At 43.3% G+C, this 18,647-nt stretch overlaps 1 protein-coding gene across 4 annotated transcripts in view; it reads right to left on the minus strand.

The window, feature by feature from the left end:
* MDN1 (midasin AAA ATPase 1) overlaps window positions 1-18,647 on the minus strand; it is a 173,424-nt gene that overhangs the window by 29,157 nt on the left and 125,620 nt on the right. For all 4 annotated transcript variants that reach the window (XM_047734448.1, XM_047734449.1, XM_047734447.1 and 1 more), the window contains exons 60-76: window positions 17,372-17,586; window positions 16,588-16,975; window positions 15,721-15,830; window positions 14,362-15,067; window positions 12,635-12,796; window positions 12,146-12,419; window positions 11,169-11,404; window positions 10,135-10,230; window positions 9,388-9,482; window positions 8,960-9,081; window positions 8,283-8,429; window positions 6,053-6,162; window positions 5,365-5,438; window positions 4,537-4,729; window positions 3,663-3,822; window positions 1,506-1,652; window positions 844-970 (exon numbers count right to left, since the gene is read on the minus strand). In XM_047734448.1, coding sequence (XP_047590404.1) covers window positions 844-970; window positions 1,506-1,652; window positions 3,663-3,822; window positions 4,537-4,729; window positions 5,365-5,438; window positions 6,053-6,162; window positions 8,283-8,429; window positions 8,960-9,081; window positions 9,388-9,482; window positions 10,135-10,230; window positions 11,169-11,404; window positions 12,146-12,419; window positions 12,635-12,796; window positions 14,362-15,067; window positions 15,721-15,830; window positions 16,588-16,975; window positions 17,372-17,586 — 3,362 coding nt within the window. The remainder of the gene's footprint in view (window positions 1-843; window positions 971-1,505; window positions 1,653-3,662; window positions 3,823-4,536; window positions 4,730-5,364; window positions 5,439-6,052; window positions 6,163-8,282; window positions 8,430-8,959; window positions 9,082-9,387; window positions 9,483-10,134; window positions 10,231-11,168; window positions 11,405-12,145; window positions 12,420-12,634; window positions 12,797-14,361; window positions 15,068-15,720; window positions 15,831-16,587; window positions 16,976-17,371; window positions 17,587-18,647) is intronic.

The following is an 18,647-nucleotide window of genomic DNA, read 5'->3' on the forward strand; positions in this document are numbered from 1 at the left end:
GATCTCTTTCTTCCTCTCTTAAATAAATAACATCTTAAAAAAGGAAAGAAAATCAAATGAAAGGAACAAAAAAAAAATGGGAGAGGTGAATAGAGGAGGAAAGGAAAAAACACTTTAAAGGGGGGGGGGCGGTGCCTGGATGGCTCGGTCTTTTAAGCTTTTGCCTTCGGCTCTGGTCATGATCTCAGAGTCCAGGGATTGGGTCCCACATTGGGCTCCCTGCTCAGCAGAGAGTCTGCTTCACCCTCTCACTCCTCCTCTCTGCTCTCACTCTCCTTCTCCCTCTCTCTTGCTCAAATAAATAAATAAATAAATAATCTTAAAAAAAAATGGGGGGTGCTGGCTGGCTCAGTGGGTAGAACATGAAACTCTTGATCTCAGAGTCATGAGTTCAAGCCCCATGTTGGGTGTGGGGCCTGAGAAAGGGAAGGGGGGAAGGAGGGAGGGAGGAAGACGAAAAGCAAAAAAATTCTCTTTTACCGAATGCTCACCACATGCCAAATCCCAAGCCAGGCACTATTTTATTTTTTTTTTTAAAGATTTTACCCATTTATCTGACAGAGAGAAATCACAAGTAGGCAGAGAGGCAGGCAGAGAGAGAGGAGGAAGCAGGCTCCCCGCTGAGCAGAAAGCCCGATGTGGGGCTTGAACCCAGGACCTGGGATCATGACCTGAGCCGAAGGCAGCGGCTTAACCCACTGAGCCACCCAGGCGCCCCGCCAGGCACTATTTTAAATGTTACCTGTATAGCAACACTAGGAAAGAGGGATTCTATCCCCATTTTGGCAAATAAGGACATGGAGGCTTAAATGACTTGTTCTAGTTATAATTCAAAAAACAAACCTAGAATCAGCCTCCTGAGTGCTGCTGACTATAGACAATGCACTCTGGATATCTAATGGGTGAAGATGAAGCATCTCTTGAGGGTTTTTTGAACGGGCCCAGGCAACACCTTTGCGATATGACAAACCTAGGAAATAAAAAGCATGTGTTTTAGAAACTCAGAAGAGAATGACTGTGCCATCACCCCCCTCCCCCATGTGCCAGTCCCACCACCACTGCTACACAAAATGAAGTCCTTGGAACAGCACTGGGAGCTTGTTAGAAAGCAGGCTATGAGGCCCCGCCCTGCACCTACTGAAACAGACCTACTGCGCTCAATGCAATTCCCGAGTCATCTGTACACACACTAGGGTTTGAGACATGTTGCTCGGCAAGCTATGTTGGAAGGGTGGGTGCTGTACAACATATGGTGATGAAAATGAATCACAGTTTCTGAGAAACCTCATTACAAAACTGTGACAATATTTGGGAATCACAAATGGTTCATTAGAGGAATTTCATATGTGACTGAACTCTCAGAATGGCATTTTAAAACCTGGCCTACCACCTTCTGTTTCCCACCATCTCGACTATCTCTAGAAATTTCCCCCAAATCACCCAAGTTGTTTTCCTCCCTAAAAGCTGGTCATCATTCTGCATCAGGTTTCAAGTGAGAACCTTACCAGTTTTTGCAAGGTGTTGAAAGAGGTCTGCTAAAGCTCGCTGCTTCCGCAGGAGAATGTGCTTGGCTTCTGACCGTTGCTTTTCCTTCTCTGCCCAGGGCTCCACCTTTAGGCTCTGCAGCTCACTCACACAGGAAATGACTTCACCTGAGGAGAAAATGGGGCAGTACTGAAATCTCAAGGGCTTATTCACGTGTTAAAACTAATAGTCAAGGGGCTCCTGGGTGGCTCAGTGGGTTAAGCCTCTGCCTTTGGCTCAGGTCATGATCTCAGGGTCCTGGGATCGAGCCACATCGGGCTCTCTGCTCAGCAGGAAGCCTGCTTCCTCCTCTCTCTCTCTGCCTGCCTCTCTGCCTACTTGTGATCTCTGTCTGTCAAATAAATAAATAAAATCTTTAATAAAAAACAAACATACCTACCTAATTCTCAAGACCCAGGACTTTGTGTGAAACACGAACTAGGTGACATTCATCTTTAAGGCTCTGATAACTAGCACAGTCCCTAGCATTTTGTAAATTGTAAACTAAAGGAATCAAGATGCATGGAAATAAAAACTCATGGGTTACCTCTCTTTCAACAGTAAACAACCCAAATAAAAGTAGTTTTTCTTTAGAGGTTTATAATTAATCAGGCAAAAAGCAGTTGTTATGTGCAGCAATTTATACTAAGAATTTAAATAATCTGAGATAAATTTCCCATAAATATGATAAATACTGAGGTCCTATCCTCTACTAGTTAGTAGATGTTCCTTTACTCTGTACAACTCCAGAAGGGCCAATCTCTAGCTCCTTGGAGAGGCTCAAAGAGGTCTAGTCATTTTCTAAAGTCTATTCAGTTCGAGTGGACTAGAAGACAAGATATGAACCCTGGCCAAAACCACTCTGAAGCCCAGGCTCTTCCTCCAGCACCACACTGCCTTGCTGAGGACTCACGGGTACCTGTACCATGAGGCTGCTGCCCGCCTGCCACAGGCAGAATTATGAGCTGTGTCCCCCCAGATTCATGTTATAATAGTCCTAACCCCCAGTGCCTCAGAATGTGACTGTATTTGGAGACAAGGCCTTTAAAGAGGTAATTAAAGAAAGATGAGGCCATGTGCATGGGCCCTAATCCAATTCCTTAACAAGGAGTAGGACACGAGAGACCATGTGAAGACAAAGAAGGAAAACAGACATCTACCAGTCAGGGAAAGAAGAAACCAAACCTGTGAATACTTTGATTTTGTATGTTTAGCCTCAGAACTGCACGGAAATTAATTTCTCTTGTTTAAGCCACCCAATATGTGATACTTGCTAAGGGAGCCCTAGCAAACTAACACAGGCAGTCTAGCCTTTTAGGAGCGAGCAAGTGGACTACATACCATTATACGGACACTGCAGGAGGTTAGAGAATTCTTTGCATCACAAAGTGAGTGAGTGCCTTTTCCAGAAGATGCATGTGGAAACTTCTGCTTACCCTGATCATCAGGCTCAGGTGGGCAAGGTCATCATGAGAATGGATACTATTAGGCTCTTATTCTAACAAGTTTTAAAAAATAAAGAGCTCCCTGAGATCAGACTGTAGCCTCAATGAAGACAGTCAGTCTCACTCTGACACCACACTCACTGGGGGTGAATAGGGGTGGGGACAGTGGTGAAAGGCCACCAAGACCTCAATCTAATAAGTTTTCTGGAACTCCTTCCCCAGCCATTGCTGTTAGACTACAGAGCCTCAGCTTCCCTGTGGGAGGACAGCCAGGGAGATGAAATTGCTCTGTCTCTCCACTGTGAAGAGAGCAAGAAGAAAACTGTGGATGAATCTTCTCCTTTAACTCAAGGGAGACATTCTGAGAGGTAGGAACAGTTTAGATTCTGGGAAATTCATCTCTCCAGCCAGCAAGAGAGGATATAGACAAGCACTAACACAGAAAATGGCGAAACACAGCATTAGTTTACACGAAAGGAAGACAAGATGAAAATTAAGACAGCCTGTGTGGTCTCAGCTGGCTCCTGCATCTTGGCTCTGTTAGTTTTTAGCCCATTTGTTTATTCAATTAACTGCTCAACTCTATTCAAGAGATCAAAAAAGGGCTTATGTAACAAATTCCCACCCTCCTGGGGCATTGGGGAAAAGAGAGGGAGCAGACCCCACCCTTTGCTCCTGGCTGTTGGCACCCACCAGTGAAGTGATCGAGGCCCTCCACCAGGTGAGGCAGGCGGCTTTCCTTCATGAAGGTCAGGCACATCTTCCTCATTCGTTTCATGAGCTTTGGCAAGCGACGCAGCAGCTCTCCCTCCGAGGGGAAAGGAGCACTCTGACTCTGTTCTGGAATCACAGCCTGTGAGATAGAGCACAAATAAGATATGGGCACCAAGTTTATTTTCTTTTGATTATATTCATCAGCTCACTGTTTTCTGTCACGCTGATCAAAAATTCTGATTTGCTATTGGTGATAACCTAGAAGTTTTCAGGGATTCCTCCCTGTGGTTAGCATGAGTAGCTCCCTGATGATCCCAGAGCACCTTATATCTAAGGATTTGATGCGGGAACAGATGTCCTGTAACAGACCTGCTTACCCAAGGTCTCCACGACTGTTACCACATTTTCTGGAATTTTGCAAGCCAATGCTTAACTATTGGTGCTTGAAATTGGCCATGGTGAGAGAAATAATAGCCCAGTCATCAGCAACCACTACAATCAACAAATCACTACACACATTCGCTCCCTGTGCAGCATGTGGTAGCCCAAAGACAGCTTCTGTGGCACATTCCTCAACTGATGCTTTAAGTCTTCTGTTATAGGTAGATCCAATGTCCAGAGGTATGCACAATACTTATTTCCCATAGGTGACATTAAACTTTCAGCACCAGGATCAAAGCTTTTTTGCCTTATTATGCAGCAGTGGCAGGCAGATATACAAATACTATATTTTGTCCAAAGAACAAGATTTCAAGGCATTCCCTTGCTTAGGTCTAGGGCCACTCCTTACAGAGAAAGCACAGATTTCCCCTACTGGCCCAGGAGTAAGCAAACACTATCTCCCAAGGTATACCTGTGCAGCTGCTGGCCGGGCTAACAGGGTCTCCCTCAGTGCCTTGTTCAGACTCTGAATGGGGGATGCCTCACTAATGGCTGTTGGCCGCGACAAAAAATCAGGCTGTTCCTCCTTGTCACTCTCCACCAAGGATGACCGGCAAGGTTCACTCAGGACAGCTTCAAATTTCTTCATGAATTTAAAGAGGGTCCTGGCCCCACGGAATGACAGATGAGGAGGGAAAAATGGGTGGAAAGTGAGGAAATGTAAAAATGGCACAATGCATACACACATAATAACCTGTACCTTCTATATACATGAACTCCTTAGATACTCATAACCATCCTGTTTGTTTTTAAGGGAAAATAGGGCAGATATTGTCATCTCCCTTTTCTAGAAGAAAAAACTGAAGCCAGGAATGGAGGAATAACTTCACTCATGGTGAAACAGCTAGTAGGTGACAGAAGACTCAACCCTTCTATAGTGCTTGGCCTGCTTTGTCTCAAAGCACACCAATTCCTCTTGCATGTAGACTTTGCTTTGGGTGGTAGGGGTGCTGTGGAAAAGCCACACCAAAACAACCTAATGCTTCATAATAAGTTCAAGGCAACATTAAGTCAGGCCACATTAACAATGTAGTCTTGCTACCTACCATACAAAAATTCTGAGCTTTGGTCACCCCCAATTTTTTCTTTTAAGTAGAGCTTGAACTCATGACCTTGAACCAACACAGGGCTGGAACTTATGACCCTGAGATCAGGACCTGAGCTGAGATCAAGAGTTGAACACTTAACCAACTGAGCCACCAAGGTACCCATCACCCCCAGTTTTTAAAAAACGAATTACCTGTGTGTCTTTTCCACAGACTGTTTAATGGACCAGAAACTGACATCATTCCATTTGGATATTTTAACAAATTCCTGTAAGATATATGAAGATCAAGAAATAGCTTTATAAAGCTGGTGTCACTATGTTTCTTTCGAAATCATCTCTATGCTAAAGACCAGAGCCCACTCCATCCCAAATACCAGACTGTGTGCCAGTAAACAAGTAAAAGTTTAAAAAAGAAACCACATATTTGTCACTAAGCAATGAAAAAAGAGTGCTGTCACTATCAACAGGTCAGCTGATACGTATTCCATTTGTTGGTTCCACAACTACTGAGAGTTATCAAAAGACAGGGTCCTCCTTTCCCCCAGGGGACCTCAGTAACACTCAACACTAAATGGCATCCCCTGAGGTGGAAAATCAGTCTGGGCAAGAGCAGGGGAGGGAGCACTAACAGACGTATGTAGCAATCCTTCTGAGGACCCTTCGACAGGGGCCACTCCACTAACCTCTCACACACTTGGACAGGTCAGTCATGGAGGCAGTGCTGCAAAACGTGAATCTTGCCATTGTATTGGCAGTTGCAGTGCACGTCTCTATTTCCCAGAGCCCCCTGCCTCATAGTTAAATGTAAAAAAGAACAGAACTAAAAACAATTTGCTGATTTTGTTCTCCCAAGAGTGATCATGACAGTTATTCATCTTACTTTAAGTTCTTTTTCAAGGGGGGAACGAAGTTCCACAATTTTGGCTTGGACTCGGTCAAAGAATTGCTTGTAATAATGGTACAGATTCCACAGAACACTGCAAAGTGAATCTGGAAGAAACGAAAACAAACAAAAACACCATGCTTGCCACATGTGCTACTTGCTGCACCCATGGGCTCCACATTTTAGCAACACCACTTCCTCATTGCCTTGAGGCCCTGAGATTATAGCCCTGAGATGACAGCACAACATTTCACAGGCAGATTATTTAACAGCTCAACGGGGAGCCTAAGTCTAACAGTTCCCAGAGATGCAGGCAGGCTGTCAACACTACCCCATTTTTTCATTTTAGATTGTTTCGTTGCACTTTTGTTCTTAAAGACCGTGTACTCAGATGTTTCACTAAACACAATTTCAAACCCTTTCTCGGAATCTTATTGTAAAGTAAGCAGAAACTGAGCCTGTTTTAAAAGATGGCGTAAAAGGCTCACCCTGACTGCTCATTCACAATCTAGAGCCCTAGTTTCATTTCATCCAAACAGATGTGGTCAGGGACAGTAATTAACAGCATTTTAGGTGCAGTTACTTGACATAGAACACAGCTCTCGTTAGATCCAAGAATCTAATTATGGCCTGGTCCAAGCAAAAGCTTAGCAGGACACCTAACACTGTCTAGACAGAAAGATCTGCATCTTCAACCCACCGATATCCGAGATCTGCATTTGGCAACTGACCTCTGGCAGAGTCCACTAGCCAGGGCTTCATTTATAACCAGTTTGTACTTTAATGTTGTTCTCTGTGTCTACCGTGTATCCCTTTAAAGTAAAAGATGATTAAAGGTGTCTCATTTAAAACCTGGTATGCAGGTGCGCCTGGGTGGCTCAGTCAGTTAAGCATCTGACTCTTGGTTTCAGTTCAGGTCATGATCTCATTGCTTGTGGGATCGAGCCCCCATGACACCCCACACTCAGTGTGGAGTCTGCTTGAGGGTCTCTGTCTCTGCCCCCACCCCCCCACATGCTCTCACTCACTCTCTCAAATAAACAAATAAAATCTTTCTAAATAAGTAAATAAATAAAAGCTGGTATGCAACAAGACACCTACTCATGGAGAATTCAAAGCCTAATCCATTTAAACAGTGCACTGTAAAAGTATATATGTGAAACCAAGAAATGTAATCAAGCAGTAAAACAGTGTTTGAATGTAGACCATGATCTCAAGTTCTTCTATTTTTTCCCCCAAGAGTGGAAAATAGACTTCTCCATAGGAGAGCTAAAATACATTAATATTTGAAATTAAAGGTATAACAGTACCAGAATGCAGTCCAAAGAGTAAATCAAGTTACATAATTACATTTTAATGAACTAAATCTAAGAATGTCAATTGAATTACGATCTATTAAATATATTATTTCCTCTTAAGTAAAACTGCTCAAGAGTTAATCAGTATGAATCATCTTGGAGCTATGCAACTTTTTAAAAAAATACAAATTATTGGGGCATCTGGGTGGCTCAGTGCATTAAGCCTCTGCCTTCGGCTCAGGTCGTGATCTCAGGGTCCTGGGACAGAGCCCCACCCACATCAGGCTCCCTGCTCTGCAGGGAGCCTGCTTCCCCCAACCCCTGACTCTCTGCCTACCTGTGATCTCTGTCAAATAAATAAATAAAACTTAAAAAAAAAATACAAATTACCAATTTTAAGTGCTGCCAGCTATAATAATTTTGTTTTAACAGGTATTTTTATTTGCTTTTCTCATGTAATTATTTTATTGTGCTTTGCATCTCCAGACAGTTTTCCCACATTTGGATAGAATGTTTAAGAGGTTATAAACTTAGTAACTTATGAAAAGGGTAAAATAAAATTTCCTTGAGTGTAACTTGGAATAATTTAAGGGACATTTTATATACTTTTAAAAATCAGAACTTAATTGGGATGCCAGATTTATAGCAATTTGCATCTTTAATCTTCCAGATAATCTACAGGTTAGTGTTTGATAAATGATTTTTTAAAGCAAATATGAATATTCTGTTAATTTATAATTTATTAATGTGTTATTACTGTAACTAAAAATGTTATAGAGACTTTTAAATTCAGTCTTGCATAGAAAGACATGTATTAAGCAAAATTATGTGAATAAATATTGCCACAAAAATTTTTTTAAAAAGTATATACCAAAAAAAATACACATACACACACACACACACACACACACACACCCATCCCTCCTTACCCTTTCCTTCAACTTGAGGCATCAACAAGACATGACAATGGAAAACCAGTAACATCTGAAGTCGTATGTGGAATTCTCCCAGTGAGGATCCTTCAATAAATGCTTGTAATGTGCTGACCAGCAACATCAGGGTCATCTGTTTGTCATCTTTAGAGATTCAAAGAGGAAACCATATGTACCTGCAACCATCACCCCATATTCATAACATGCACGTAATCTACTCTAGGACACATCGAGGGATAGCAGGCAAGTAGAGACCGCAAAGTGAAACTCTGAAGCAAGGAGGACCACAGGTAAATTCCAAGCTGATATAAACACAGCTGCAGTCAGGAGATGTGTTAAATGCACTCAGAACAAATTATGAAACTGAATTATAAGGTGTTTGTTTCAAGCATGAAAACACTTTTAACTCAAGCATGCCAGCTAGTATCTAAGAAATCTTCATTATGACACATCTCTTGGATATACAGAATAAGGAAACTTTATCTTATGACCAGCTTTCTAGAATTTGAACAAGTCACTTAAAACTCTGAGGAATTCCATCAAGTCAAATGACGTATCCTATGTAAAAGCATCAGTGCCAGCAGACATGGGAACAGGTTAAACCCCACACTCTGCAGCACTCTACAATTAGCCTGCAACTTCTAACGATGCAGGAATTGACGGATGGGAGTTACCTTCCTGCTCCTCTGTTTGCTCCTGCATGTGCTTCTCAAGCATCTGGTAGATGGAGAACCAGTGCTTGGTGGACTTCTCGGTATGGCGCTTCATGGTATTATCCAAACTCATAGACCAGCAGCTGGAATGCGAGAGAAGAGGCCGAGCAGTCATTTAAGAAAACCCACTGGAAAGATCTGAAATACTCAAGCAGAAGCTAAACATTCACTCTTCTCTCCTCCCAAGTGGAGATGGAGAAGACAACTAGTTTGCTGTCTTGGGAAGGTATGCCGTTGTCTGGTCTCTACCGAGATCACTTTAATGCCCTGCTTTTAATTCTGCGATTAATAACTGAAAAGCACATTCTCAGTCTATGCAGACACAAACTATCAAGTGTCCCTACAGCATAAATTCAGGAGGGGAAGGGAAGGGACAGATTATCACTTACTTCAGTTCCAGTTTACGCCAACGAATGATCATCTGACTGACTAAATCGAGATGCTTCCGCAGAGAGAGAGCTCTACTGGCATTCTCCTCCCAATCCTAAAAAGCAAAGATAAAATTTACTATGCCCATTATTTAATCCCTTAATCACCGCCCGCTCTCAGGAATATCTCGGCTCTTTAGTCTTTGAGTGAAGACCCCAGGGCCTCTAAATAACTTTTATGCCAATTTACCAATGAGTTTACATCCAGCGTACCAAGCTTCAAGTTGTTTCTGGTCACCTGACAGAACTTCAGCAAAGCCAAGTTTAGGCAAAAAGCAAAGGATTTGTGAGCTGAGCCTGAATTGCTATTGTTAGACATGTGACCCCCTCCAGAGTGGAGAGCCCAAATGTGATAATCAGAGAATCACCAGATACTTCAGAGGATGCTGAGGGGACCATGGGGTGATACATGCAGGCACGGGGCTAGTCCGGAAGTCCACCAGGAAGCCTGGGCCAAAGGAGGCCTCAGGACCAGTGGACACTGCATCCCACACTTAAGAACAGGGGAGGCAGGGCCTTCACATGCCCCACAAGGCAAAAGCTTCACTTGTAATGATCGGACCCCATGCCAGAAAAACCGAGGAAGCGGATTCCTCTCTCCAATCCAAACTATAACTTTCTGTCCCTTTAACAATAACTCTGCCAAAAGATAAATCTTTTTTCAATTGACTACAGACTAAAATGAGAGGAGAGAGAGAATTATCGTACCTGTGCCTTTGCCAAAAGGATCTCTAAGCCATTCAGGAACTTTGAGATGGGACTGGAAAGTGGAAAACTACGAATTCTATCCATTACAACCAGCAGCTGCAGTAAACAGATAGACAGATAGATAAAAGATCTAGGCGTTTCTGTGGGACTATCACCCAAAGTCACAGGTTACTGAAGAGAGAACTGATGAAAGTTTTATGCAAAGTCCTTGCTTCACAAGCACCTACAAAAACCATGGAGGAAACTTCCAGGCCTGTGGATCTCAGATAAACACTTAACCTGCATTGCTCTTGAAAAAAACATGGAGTTTGAGAAGATAATTATTATTATGATGATTTTTTTTAGTAATCTTTACAGCCAATGTGGGGTTTGAACTCACAACCTGGAGTCCAAGAGTCATATATTCTTCTGACTGAGCCAGCCAGGTGCCCCAAGATAATCTCTCTTAACCACTCTCCATTATAAGAATTATTACAAAATTGGCTGAAAACTATAAGTTAGGTCTGAGTTAAAACCACCAATCTTGGGGCGCCTGGGTGGCTCAGTGGGTTAAAGCCTCTGCCTTCGGCTCAGGTCATGGTCTCAGGGTCCTGGGATCGAGCCCCGCATCGGGCTCTCTGCTCAGCAGGGAGCCTGCTTCCTCCCTCTCTCTCTGCCTGCCTCTCTGCCTACTTGTGATCTCTGTCTGTCAAATAAATAAATAAAATAAAATCTTTAAAAAAAAAAAAAACAACAACAAACCACCAATCTTGAAAAAGCCAGGCCTTTGCTAACAAATAGAGGTATATGAATAAACAGAGCAATAGAGCAGCACCTTAACATGTGAACAGCAAACTCTGACCAACAAATAAAATTAATAGAATCCCAAACATCATTTATACAGTACAAACTGGTATGTCCATCCTGCAGGGCATAGTATCCCACTGAAGTGGGGTTTTGTGAATCTTTGTTAATGTATTGAAATATGCACATGAACATCCCCAGAGATGGCAGAGACCGTATCTTTAAGACTCTCTCCTCACCGGATGCCCTACCTGTTCAAGGGCCGGGTGTTCTGGCCATTCCTGCAGCAGCTGACTAACAGCCTCTGAGAAACCTTGAAGCACAGGTTGACAATGCCTTGCTTCTGGGACATTGGGATGCTGGTAGAAATCATAGGGCCCATCGGGCTTCACCATCAGATCTGAGACTCCCTCACCAAAGAGAGTGTTATGGGAGAGGGTGCAGGCCAAAAGTTGGCTGCCCAAGAGTTGATCATTCAGTTCAGCTCCTGGGAAGTTAACAACATCATAGTAAAGTCAGTGAACTCAGCAGGCTGAGCTATCAAGTTATAAAGATGACAAAAACATGCTCAAAAATAATGAACTACTGTAACAAATGAAGATATTTCAATGCCACTCATGCCCAAAGCAACATGGGCCTAGAGGGTTAGGACCGTAATATCAAAAGAGTATCACCAAGTCTGCCAAGCTTCTTGGATATACAGAGGAACTCAGATACTTAGCTGTTATCAAGAGGCTATAGAGCTTGGTTTGATGGATTCAGTTTCCTGGGTTTTGTGACTGTCTTGGTAGGCAGAAAAGAAATTTAAAGCTTCCTTCCTAATAGCAAGGAAGAACTCATGAGATCATACAGGAAAGTGAATCAAATGAAATTCTCTAAGATTAATTTCTGAGTTCCCAGGTTGCTCCTAGGAATATAGGATATGAAAAACCCTGAAGCTATTAGAGGCAAATCAGAAATAATACTGAGGAACAAAACCATTTAAACTAAGTCTATATCCTTATTTTTTAATCCCTTTACCCCAAAGTATTCAAATGATAAAAATCCACTATTGCAGAATTTTAAAAGAAGTTTTTTTGAAGTAGCTTGAGTCTCTTAAGCTAAGAAACTCCCTCAATAAGGAATTTAGCAAAAAACAGGGAGGTAATGATTTTAATTTTTCCAGAAGTAGCAATCACATTTTTTCATTTTCATTTCCCAAGAGTATAACAAAAGTAAACTGTCATACCCATCAGAGGGTAGAAGTGTGTCACAAGAGATGCCCCAGTTTGATAGGAGGACAGAAACAGGCCAAGGTAATGCTTTGTCTCGTGTGGCGGCAGAGTCTGTTGGTACCAGAGGGACCGAGCGAAGTTGAGGCACAGCTGCTGGTGAATCAGCATCACAGCCTGCATCGAGCTCTGGGAGAGGAGGGCGGGGTCTGTGGCTGCTCCCTCTTCTTGTCCATCTGAAGTTCCCTTCTTCTCTTCCAGCGTTGGTTCTACCAGAATATCTGCAAAATCCTGTCAATAACATTAGAGCAATTGAACTACAAAACCAAAATGCAGTTTTAAGCCAAAAGAAAGGCGCAAAGATGGAGCATGAACAATCAAAAAAATGAAGTAGTGACTTACATAAAGATATAGTAAAAACAATTAGATTATAAAACCATTCAAAGGTAACACAGGTGGTAGCAAGAGAAATTATTCCCAAACAAACCCTGTTACCACCACCCAACCTTTTCATGAAGTGGGAACTGCCTTCTGAACTCCCGTTCTTCTTCCTCCTCCTCGCTCAGGGCTGTCCTGGAGTTCCTGCTCCTGTATCTGTAAAGGCTGTTTTCCTGCTCGGCCTTCTCTTGGGCTATGCGTTCCTGTTCATCCCACTCATTGATAATTTCCTGAAAAGTTACACATTTGGAAGGAAATTTATTTGTCTTCGCTGAGGTGCTTCAATGAACAAAGCAAAACTTGTCAGCTCTTAATTTCTCATGATAACAAAAGTACTATGTTTCAAAAACAAGTAAAAGCCAACAACCAAGAAACGCAATCCCAGGTCACAGAGAGAAAGTAAACTGTTTTCAAACTGTTTCTGCAGCAACCCATTTTCTAAATTCCCCCTTACTGTACTGCTACTTTTTCACAGGTGTAAAAACTTGCTACAGTAAATGCCACTGGAACTTCCTATCAGGAGTTAATGATGTTTTGTACTTAGGACAGGCAATGTGGGGATTGTGATTCAGACTGCACTTGGCTAACAACTTAAGCAGCTGGCTCAGGAGTTCAGGAAAGGGAAACGAGGGCTGGGGGCAGGGTGGTTGCAGGGCACCAATCAGACAAAACTGGGCTATACCTTATCAGACACCTCTTAAATCCCCAGTAACTCTAAGATTTTAAGTCCTTAAGTCGGCAAAAACTCTAAATTAAACAATACTCATGACAATTGAGGAAATGAATATCCACCATTCAGAAAGATAATCTGTATTAAAAACTTAAGTGGTTAATCTTCATCCCAGCAGTTCTGCTTTCTAGAATTTATACCCAAAGACCTAGGTATAAGTCTATCTGTGGTGATGGTGGTGGTGACATTTTCCAAGGTAGTAAAAAGACTACAAATATAAATGTCCTATGATAAGAAATTAGTTACATGTCTTAGAGCATATCCATATTAAAAAAAAAACTAGGAAGCCATTCAGTATGATGCAGGTAAAGAACACCATAATGATAGAGGAAAATAATCACTAACTGCTGTTAAGTTTCTAAAGCAAAGTATAAAACAGAATGGACTTTAGTAGTAGTTTGTAGAACTCTAGCAACTTAAAGACCAGTCTCAGAGATCACAGAGGAGAGGAGACAGAACTGTCTTCAATTAAAGCGTGTCCTTTATCTATTACCTATCAGGAAAATAGTCTAAGACTTTCATTTTAAAGAGTTCTGCTAAAAAACAAAAATTTATAAACCACTGGACAAATGACTTAAATTTATAATGTCATAGACATACATGTACAGGTTCATGTATACACAGAAATCTAGAATGGAACGCACCAGTATGTTACCAGTTACACAGCTTTAATTGGTATTAAGTCTTGTTTATATCTATTCTTTTAATTACATAAATTGAGAACAAATTGTTTTCATTGATAAGAGGAAAACAGATTTTCCTAATAAAAGTTGAACTATTACTTAGCCAAAACCACCATAAAGTCAAAAGATAAACAAAAAAACTAGGAGAAAATATTTGCAGTATTGCAGATAAAGAGCTAACATCACTAATTTTTTCTAATTTCTTAAAAATTAAGGACAAACACCCCCAAAACTGACAGCTGAATAGGAGACAGAAAGGAAGACACTAGATCCCATGCCGAACCATCTGGTCTCTTTCTACACAGAGTATTGCTGATGTTCTGCTTGTGCTCCCAGCTCCCTTCAGAAGTAGGTTGGGGCTGCCCCCCAGAAATGGGCTTACCTGGCACACATGTCTAAAGAGCTGCAGGGCCCTTTGGTCCAGCTCTCCCTTGCACAGCACATGGGAGCGCAGGTAAAGGAGGGCGTTCATCAGCAGCTGCTCTCGGGTGGGGAAAGGTCTCTGGCCCTTGCCTTCCAGCTCCTTTCCTCCTGAGCACTTGAAGATCAACTTCCCAAGGCCTCGAAGAACCTCCTCTGACTTCACTGAACATAAAGTGTCTGCATGGGCATAGTAAGTGGGGAAGGCGGGGCCCACCGATGGAAAAGCCAGCAGGGATGCGGCCAGGGTAGCCAGCCTGTCTGCACAGACCACACTGCCGTGGAGTGAAGCGTGGACCTCAGATGCCACCAGCCTCACGCCATGCTGCAACTGCAGGATGGAAGCCTGCAGCGGGGCCACAGAGTCTGGATACAGGGCATAATCCTCGGCCAGCCGCTTCCTGAACTGGTGGTGGGACTGCTGCCAGGAAGCCTCCTCCTTCAGAAGGTTCTGGGCCACCTGGGCAGACCGAGCCCCATCCATGCGAAGGGCCTGCAGGAGCCGTGTGAGCAGATCCTGAACAGCAGGGGCCTTGGCAATGCTGGTGACGTAGTGGTGGATCTCCTGCACCAGGGACTCGTAGGCAGGCACCTGGGGTCTGAAGGCCTGCTTCTTTGACAGGTTGCAGATTAAGTTCTCCAGATGATCAATTCTTTGGCGAAGTAGTCTAAAGGCAAATCAACATAATATGCAAATTCTGTCAGGAGGAAAACAGCAAATCTAGATTGAGCCCTTAGCTAGGAAAACAGAATGAAGGCATATCAGCTGCTGAGGAATAATATGAAGAAAATATTGACAATTATAATGTAAACGAGTCATAGAGAGATCATTTATCACACGCCACCCACGGTGTTAAGTAACGCAGATGTGTATTTCATCCAAGTCTAATCACAATTCACTCAAGGAGTTGCTATGATCCTCCTTTCACAGACATGGACTCTAAGGTTCAAAGGCATTAAGTGACCTATTCAAAGTCTAAAGCCAAAGGATAGGAACAGGACTGGAACTCAGACCTACTACACTGCACAGTATTTACCAAGACAGCAAACCCACACAGTGCACATCATTAGATCCAACTTCTGTCATGCTGAAAATCAGTTAAGTGGTTTTAACCCACCTGGCCCCATGTGAATCCTGCCCTTCCTTTCAGAGTATTAATTTTTCCTGACTATAACCATGGCTTTAGGATCTAACTGCTAATGTAGAGACATGTATTATCACCTCTAACACTGCAATTACATTGCAAAGATCAACCTAAAAATGTCTTTAAAATAACAACAACAACAAAAAACCAGGACAACACAATTACTCTGCTGTTACCTGATGTGAGGATGAGAGTGACGGATAATGACTTCATCTTCCAAGTCTGTTCCAGTCAGTAGCTGCGATGAGAGGTTTCGGGTCTTCCACTCACACTGTAGCTGGTGTAACTAACAGAAAGGGAAGAAGCTGGTCTGCTGTGCCCAGCTATGACCATGTCCAAGAGGACAATGCCCTGGGGAAGGGCAGAGCAACTGGATGGAAGGAACCTGGGCTCTCGAATGACCCAAAAGCAGGGGCTTTTACTCCATGAACTTGCACCACTCACCATAGAGCTTTTAGGTAAAAGAAACTATCTTATTCACACCACCGGACTTGACTCTGCTATAGCAGCTTAGTCTTTACCAACTCATATACTAGTTCCATATTTTGAAGAAGGGAAATTACACCACTATCTTTATGTTTTGGTTAGAAGTTCAACTATCAAGGGATACCACTTAATCTAAATCAACTTGATTCTTGAATTTTAGATAAACACCCAAACGTTAAGACCTGAGGAATACCATATCATATCTAAAGAAATTATTCAAGTCCAAATATTCGAAACTTAGTTCAGGTACAGGGAGTATGGATAGGAGATACACTAGTTCTCTGGCAATGCCTCAGGTGTTCTACCGTTAAGACCTCTGTCTACTGCAGCCTATTGGCAAACCCTTAGGAAGGGCCCCTCCAAGTACTGAAGCTTACTCAGAGGAACTCTCAAGGAAGAAAATGCAGTCTTTAGAACACACCCCTGGGATGTCACAGGGTAGGTACAAAATCACCCCTCTGGTGCTCTAAACATCCAAAGGGCACTTCAAGGAGTAATATACTAAGCACACCCATTCAGGGAAGGAGCCCATGCTCCAGACTCTCGTCCCTCCATACCTCTTCCTTAGCATACTTGAGCTTGTATTCCTTCTTCACCGCAGGGTCAAAGCGTGCCTGCGGAAGCCATGTCTGAATCTGCAGCAAGCCAAGGCTCACCCAGAGGCTCCCACGGCGGGCTGGCTCGGGAAGGTCCCGTTTACTGTCCCCTTCCCCAAACAAGTGGCGCAGGGAGGTGAGCAAGAGGCATAGCAGTTCTTTGGGCAGGGCCTCCTGCCCAGCCATGTCCCCAAGGGTCTGGCCCACAATTTGGAAGGCCTGGCTGTCCCTGAGCAGCAGCTGTTCACAGTTCTGCATGTACTCCTGCCGCCGGGACTCAGGGAGCAGCTCTGCCAAACCCGCCAGGTGTCGGCACAGCACAAGCCCCTGGAGCCGCGAATCCGTGCGTCTGTAAAGATAAGGAAGCACTTACAGGCTTGCACTACATCACACAGCGTTCCTTTCTCACACTCTCATCCCCTCAGCAAATGACACAGCAGACTGCACTGCCAATAGTTAAAGGTGAATTTCTTTTCTCAAGTAATCCTACATGCTTTTCCAAGCCCCCTCTCTTTATCACAATAGGCTTCAAATTGACAGAGGCGTGGGCCAGCTCATAATAGCCTGTCGTGGGCTAAAAACCTACTGATCCACCTGGAAAACATACTTGCCTTCAGCAACCAAAACTAGCCTCTACAGAAAAAAGTTCTGAGTTTTCTGCTACATGCTCTGTAGGAAAGACAGACCTTTACAGTCTGTGGCGGGAGACCGGGAAGCGGGTGGCCGCGGGGACCGATGGTAATACCTGAACTCTGCGACCGAAGGCACCGCCATGTTCGTCCAAAGCGCCAGGCTGATGTCCTGGAGCTGCACAGCTCTCTCAACCCACTCCCCGAGGGTGACATGTGAGGAGGACAGGATGGGGAAGCCGCTCACATCCCAGGGACTTGCTCTGCAGCTGCTGGTCAAGACTTCAAAGCAGCACTTGGAGAACACAGCTCTACTGAGACTGCCGGGGCCCTGATGGATGGAGAGAGATCATGCATCTTTTAAAAATTAACTAAAAGGATTTCAACAAGCAGAACTGAGCACTTCAGAGTAAGAAAGAAAAAGAAAAGGAGGCCCAGATTGCTAAGACCAGGTAAACCTCAACCAGAGTATGGACTGGGGTCAGGTGTTAATAGGCTTTAAAGAAACGGACTCCATTCTCAAAGAATGAGGAACAATTGGTGCTTCACTACAGCAAGAAAATCCCTCCCACCTGGGCATCAGGAATACCATTCCTGCAGTAGAGCTTGGGGCCCACTGCAGGAAGGTAAGACTTGGGAAGCCAGAAAAAGAGTGAGAAGATAGATGTTAAGAGTCAGGGACAAAGGGGCGCCTTGGTAGCACAGCTGGTTAAGCAGCTGCCTTTAGCTCAGGTCCTGATCCCAGGGCCATGGGATCAAGCCCCATGTCAGGCTCCCTGATCCATGCGGAGTCTGTTTCTCCCCCTGCTTGTGCTCTCTTGCTCATGCTCTCTTTCTCAAATACATAAAACTCTTAAAAAAAAAAAAAAAAAGAAAGAAAGTCAGGGACACAGTTTGTCAAACCTGTGCTCCTTGGACTGTGCATCTGGGACACACTAGCAGCTGTCCACAGCAAAGGATTAGGTGATTAAATACATAATATGGGAAACACTGTATACTCTGGAACTCTTGGGGATCTGTAAGATCTATCACTAAAGGCTTTGAGAAGTGTGTTATAATAAAGAAATCAAATTTGAGGGGCGTCTGGCTGGGCTCAGTCAGAAGAGTATGTGACTCTTGATCTCAGAGTCATGAGTTGGAGCCCCATGTTGGGTATAGAGGTTAAGAAAAAAAATTTTTTTAATTAAAGGTATCATATTTGATAGAGCAAGAGAATAGAAGAGTCCCAAACAAAGCCATGAACATCTGTGGGACTAAGGTATGATAAAGGTGGCATTTCAAATGAGAGTGGAAAGGATGAATTAGTCAAACATGATGGTGTTACACTGCTTTTGGATGTACTGTTTGTATAAAATATTTGTATACCTATCTTACAAAACAAGATCTCCAGAT

This window comes from Lutra lutra, chromosome 6 (assembly GCF_902655055.1).
Source record: "Lutra lutra chromosome 6, mLutLut1.2, whole genome shotgun sequence".
In the NCBI taxonomy this organism is placed as follows: Eukaryota; Metazoa; Chordata; class Mammalia; order Carnivora; family Mustelidae; genus Lutra; species Lutra lutra.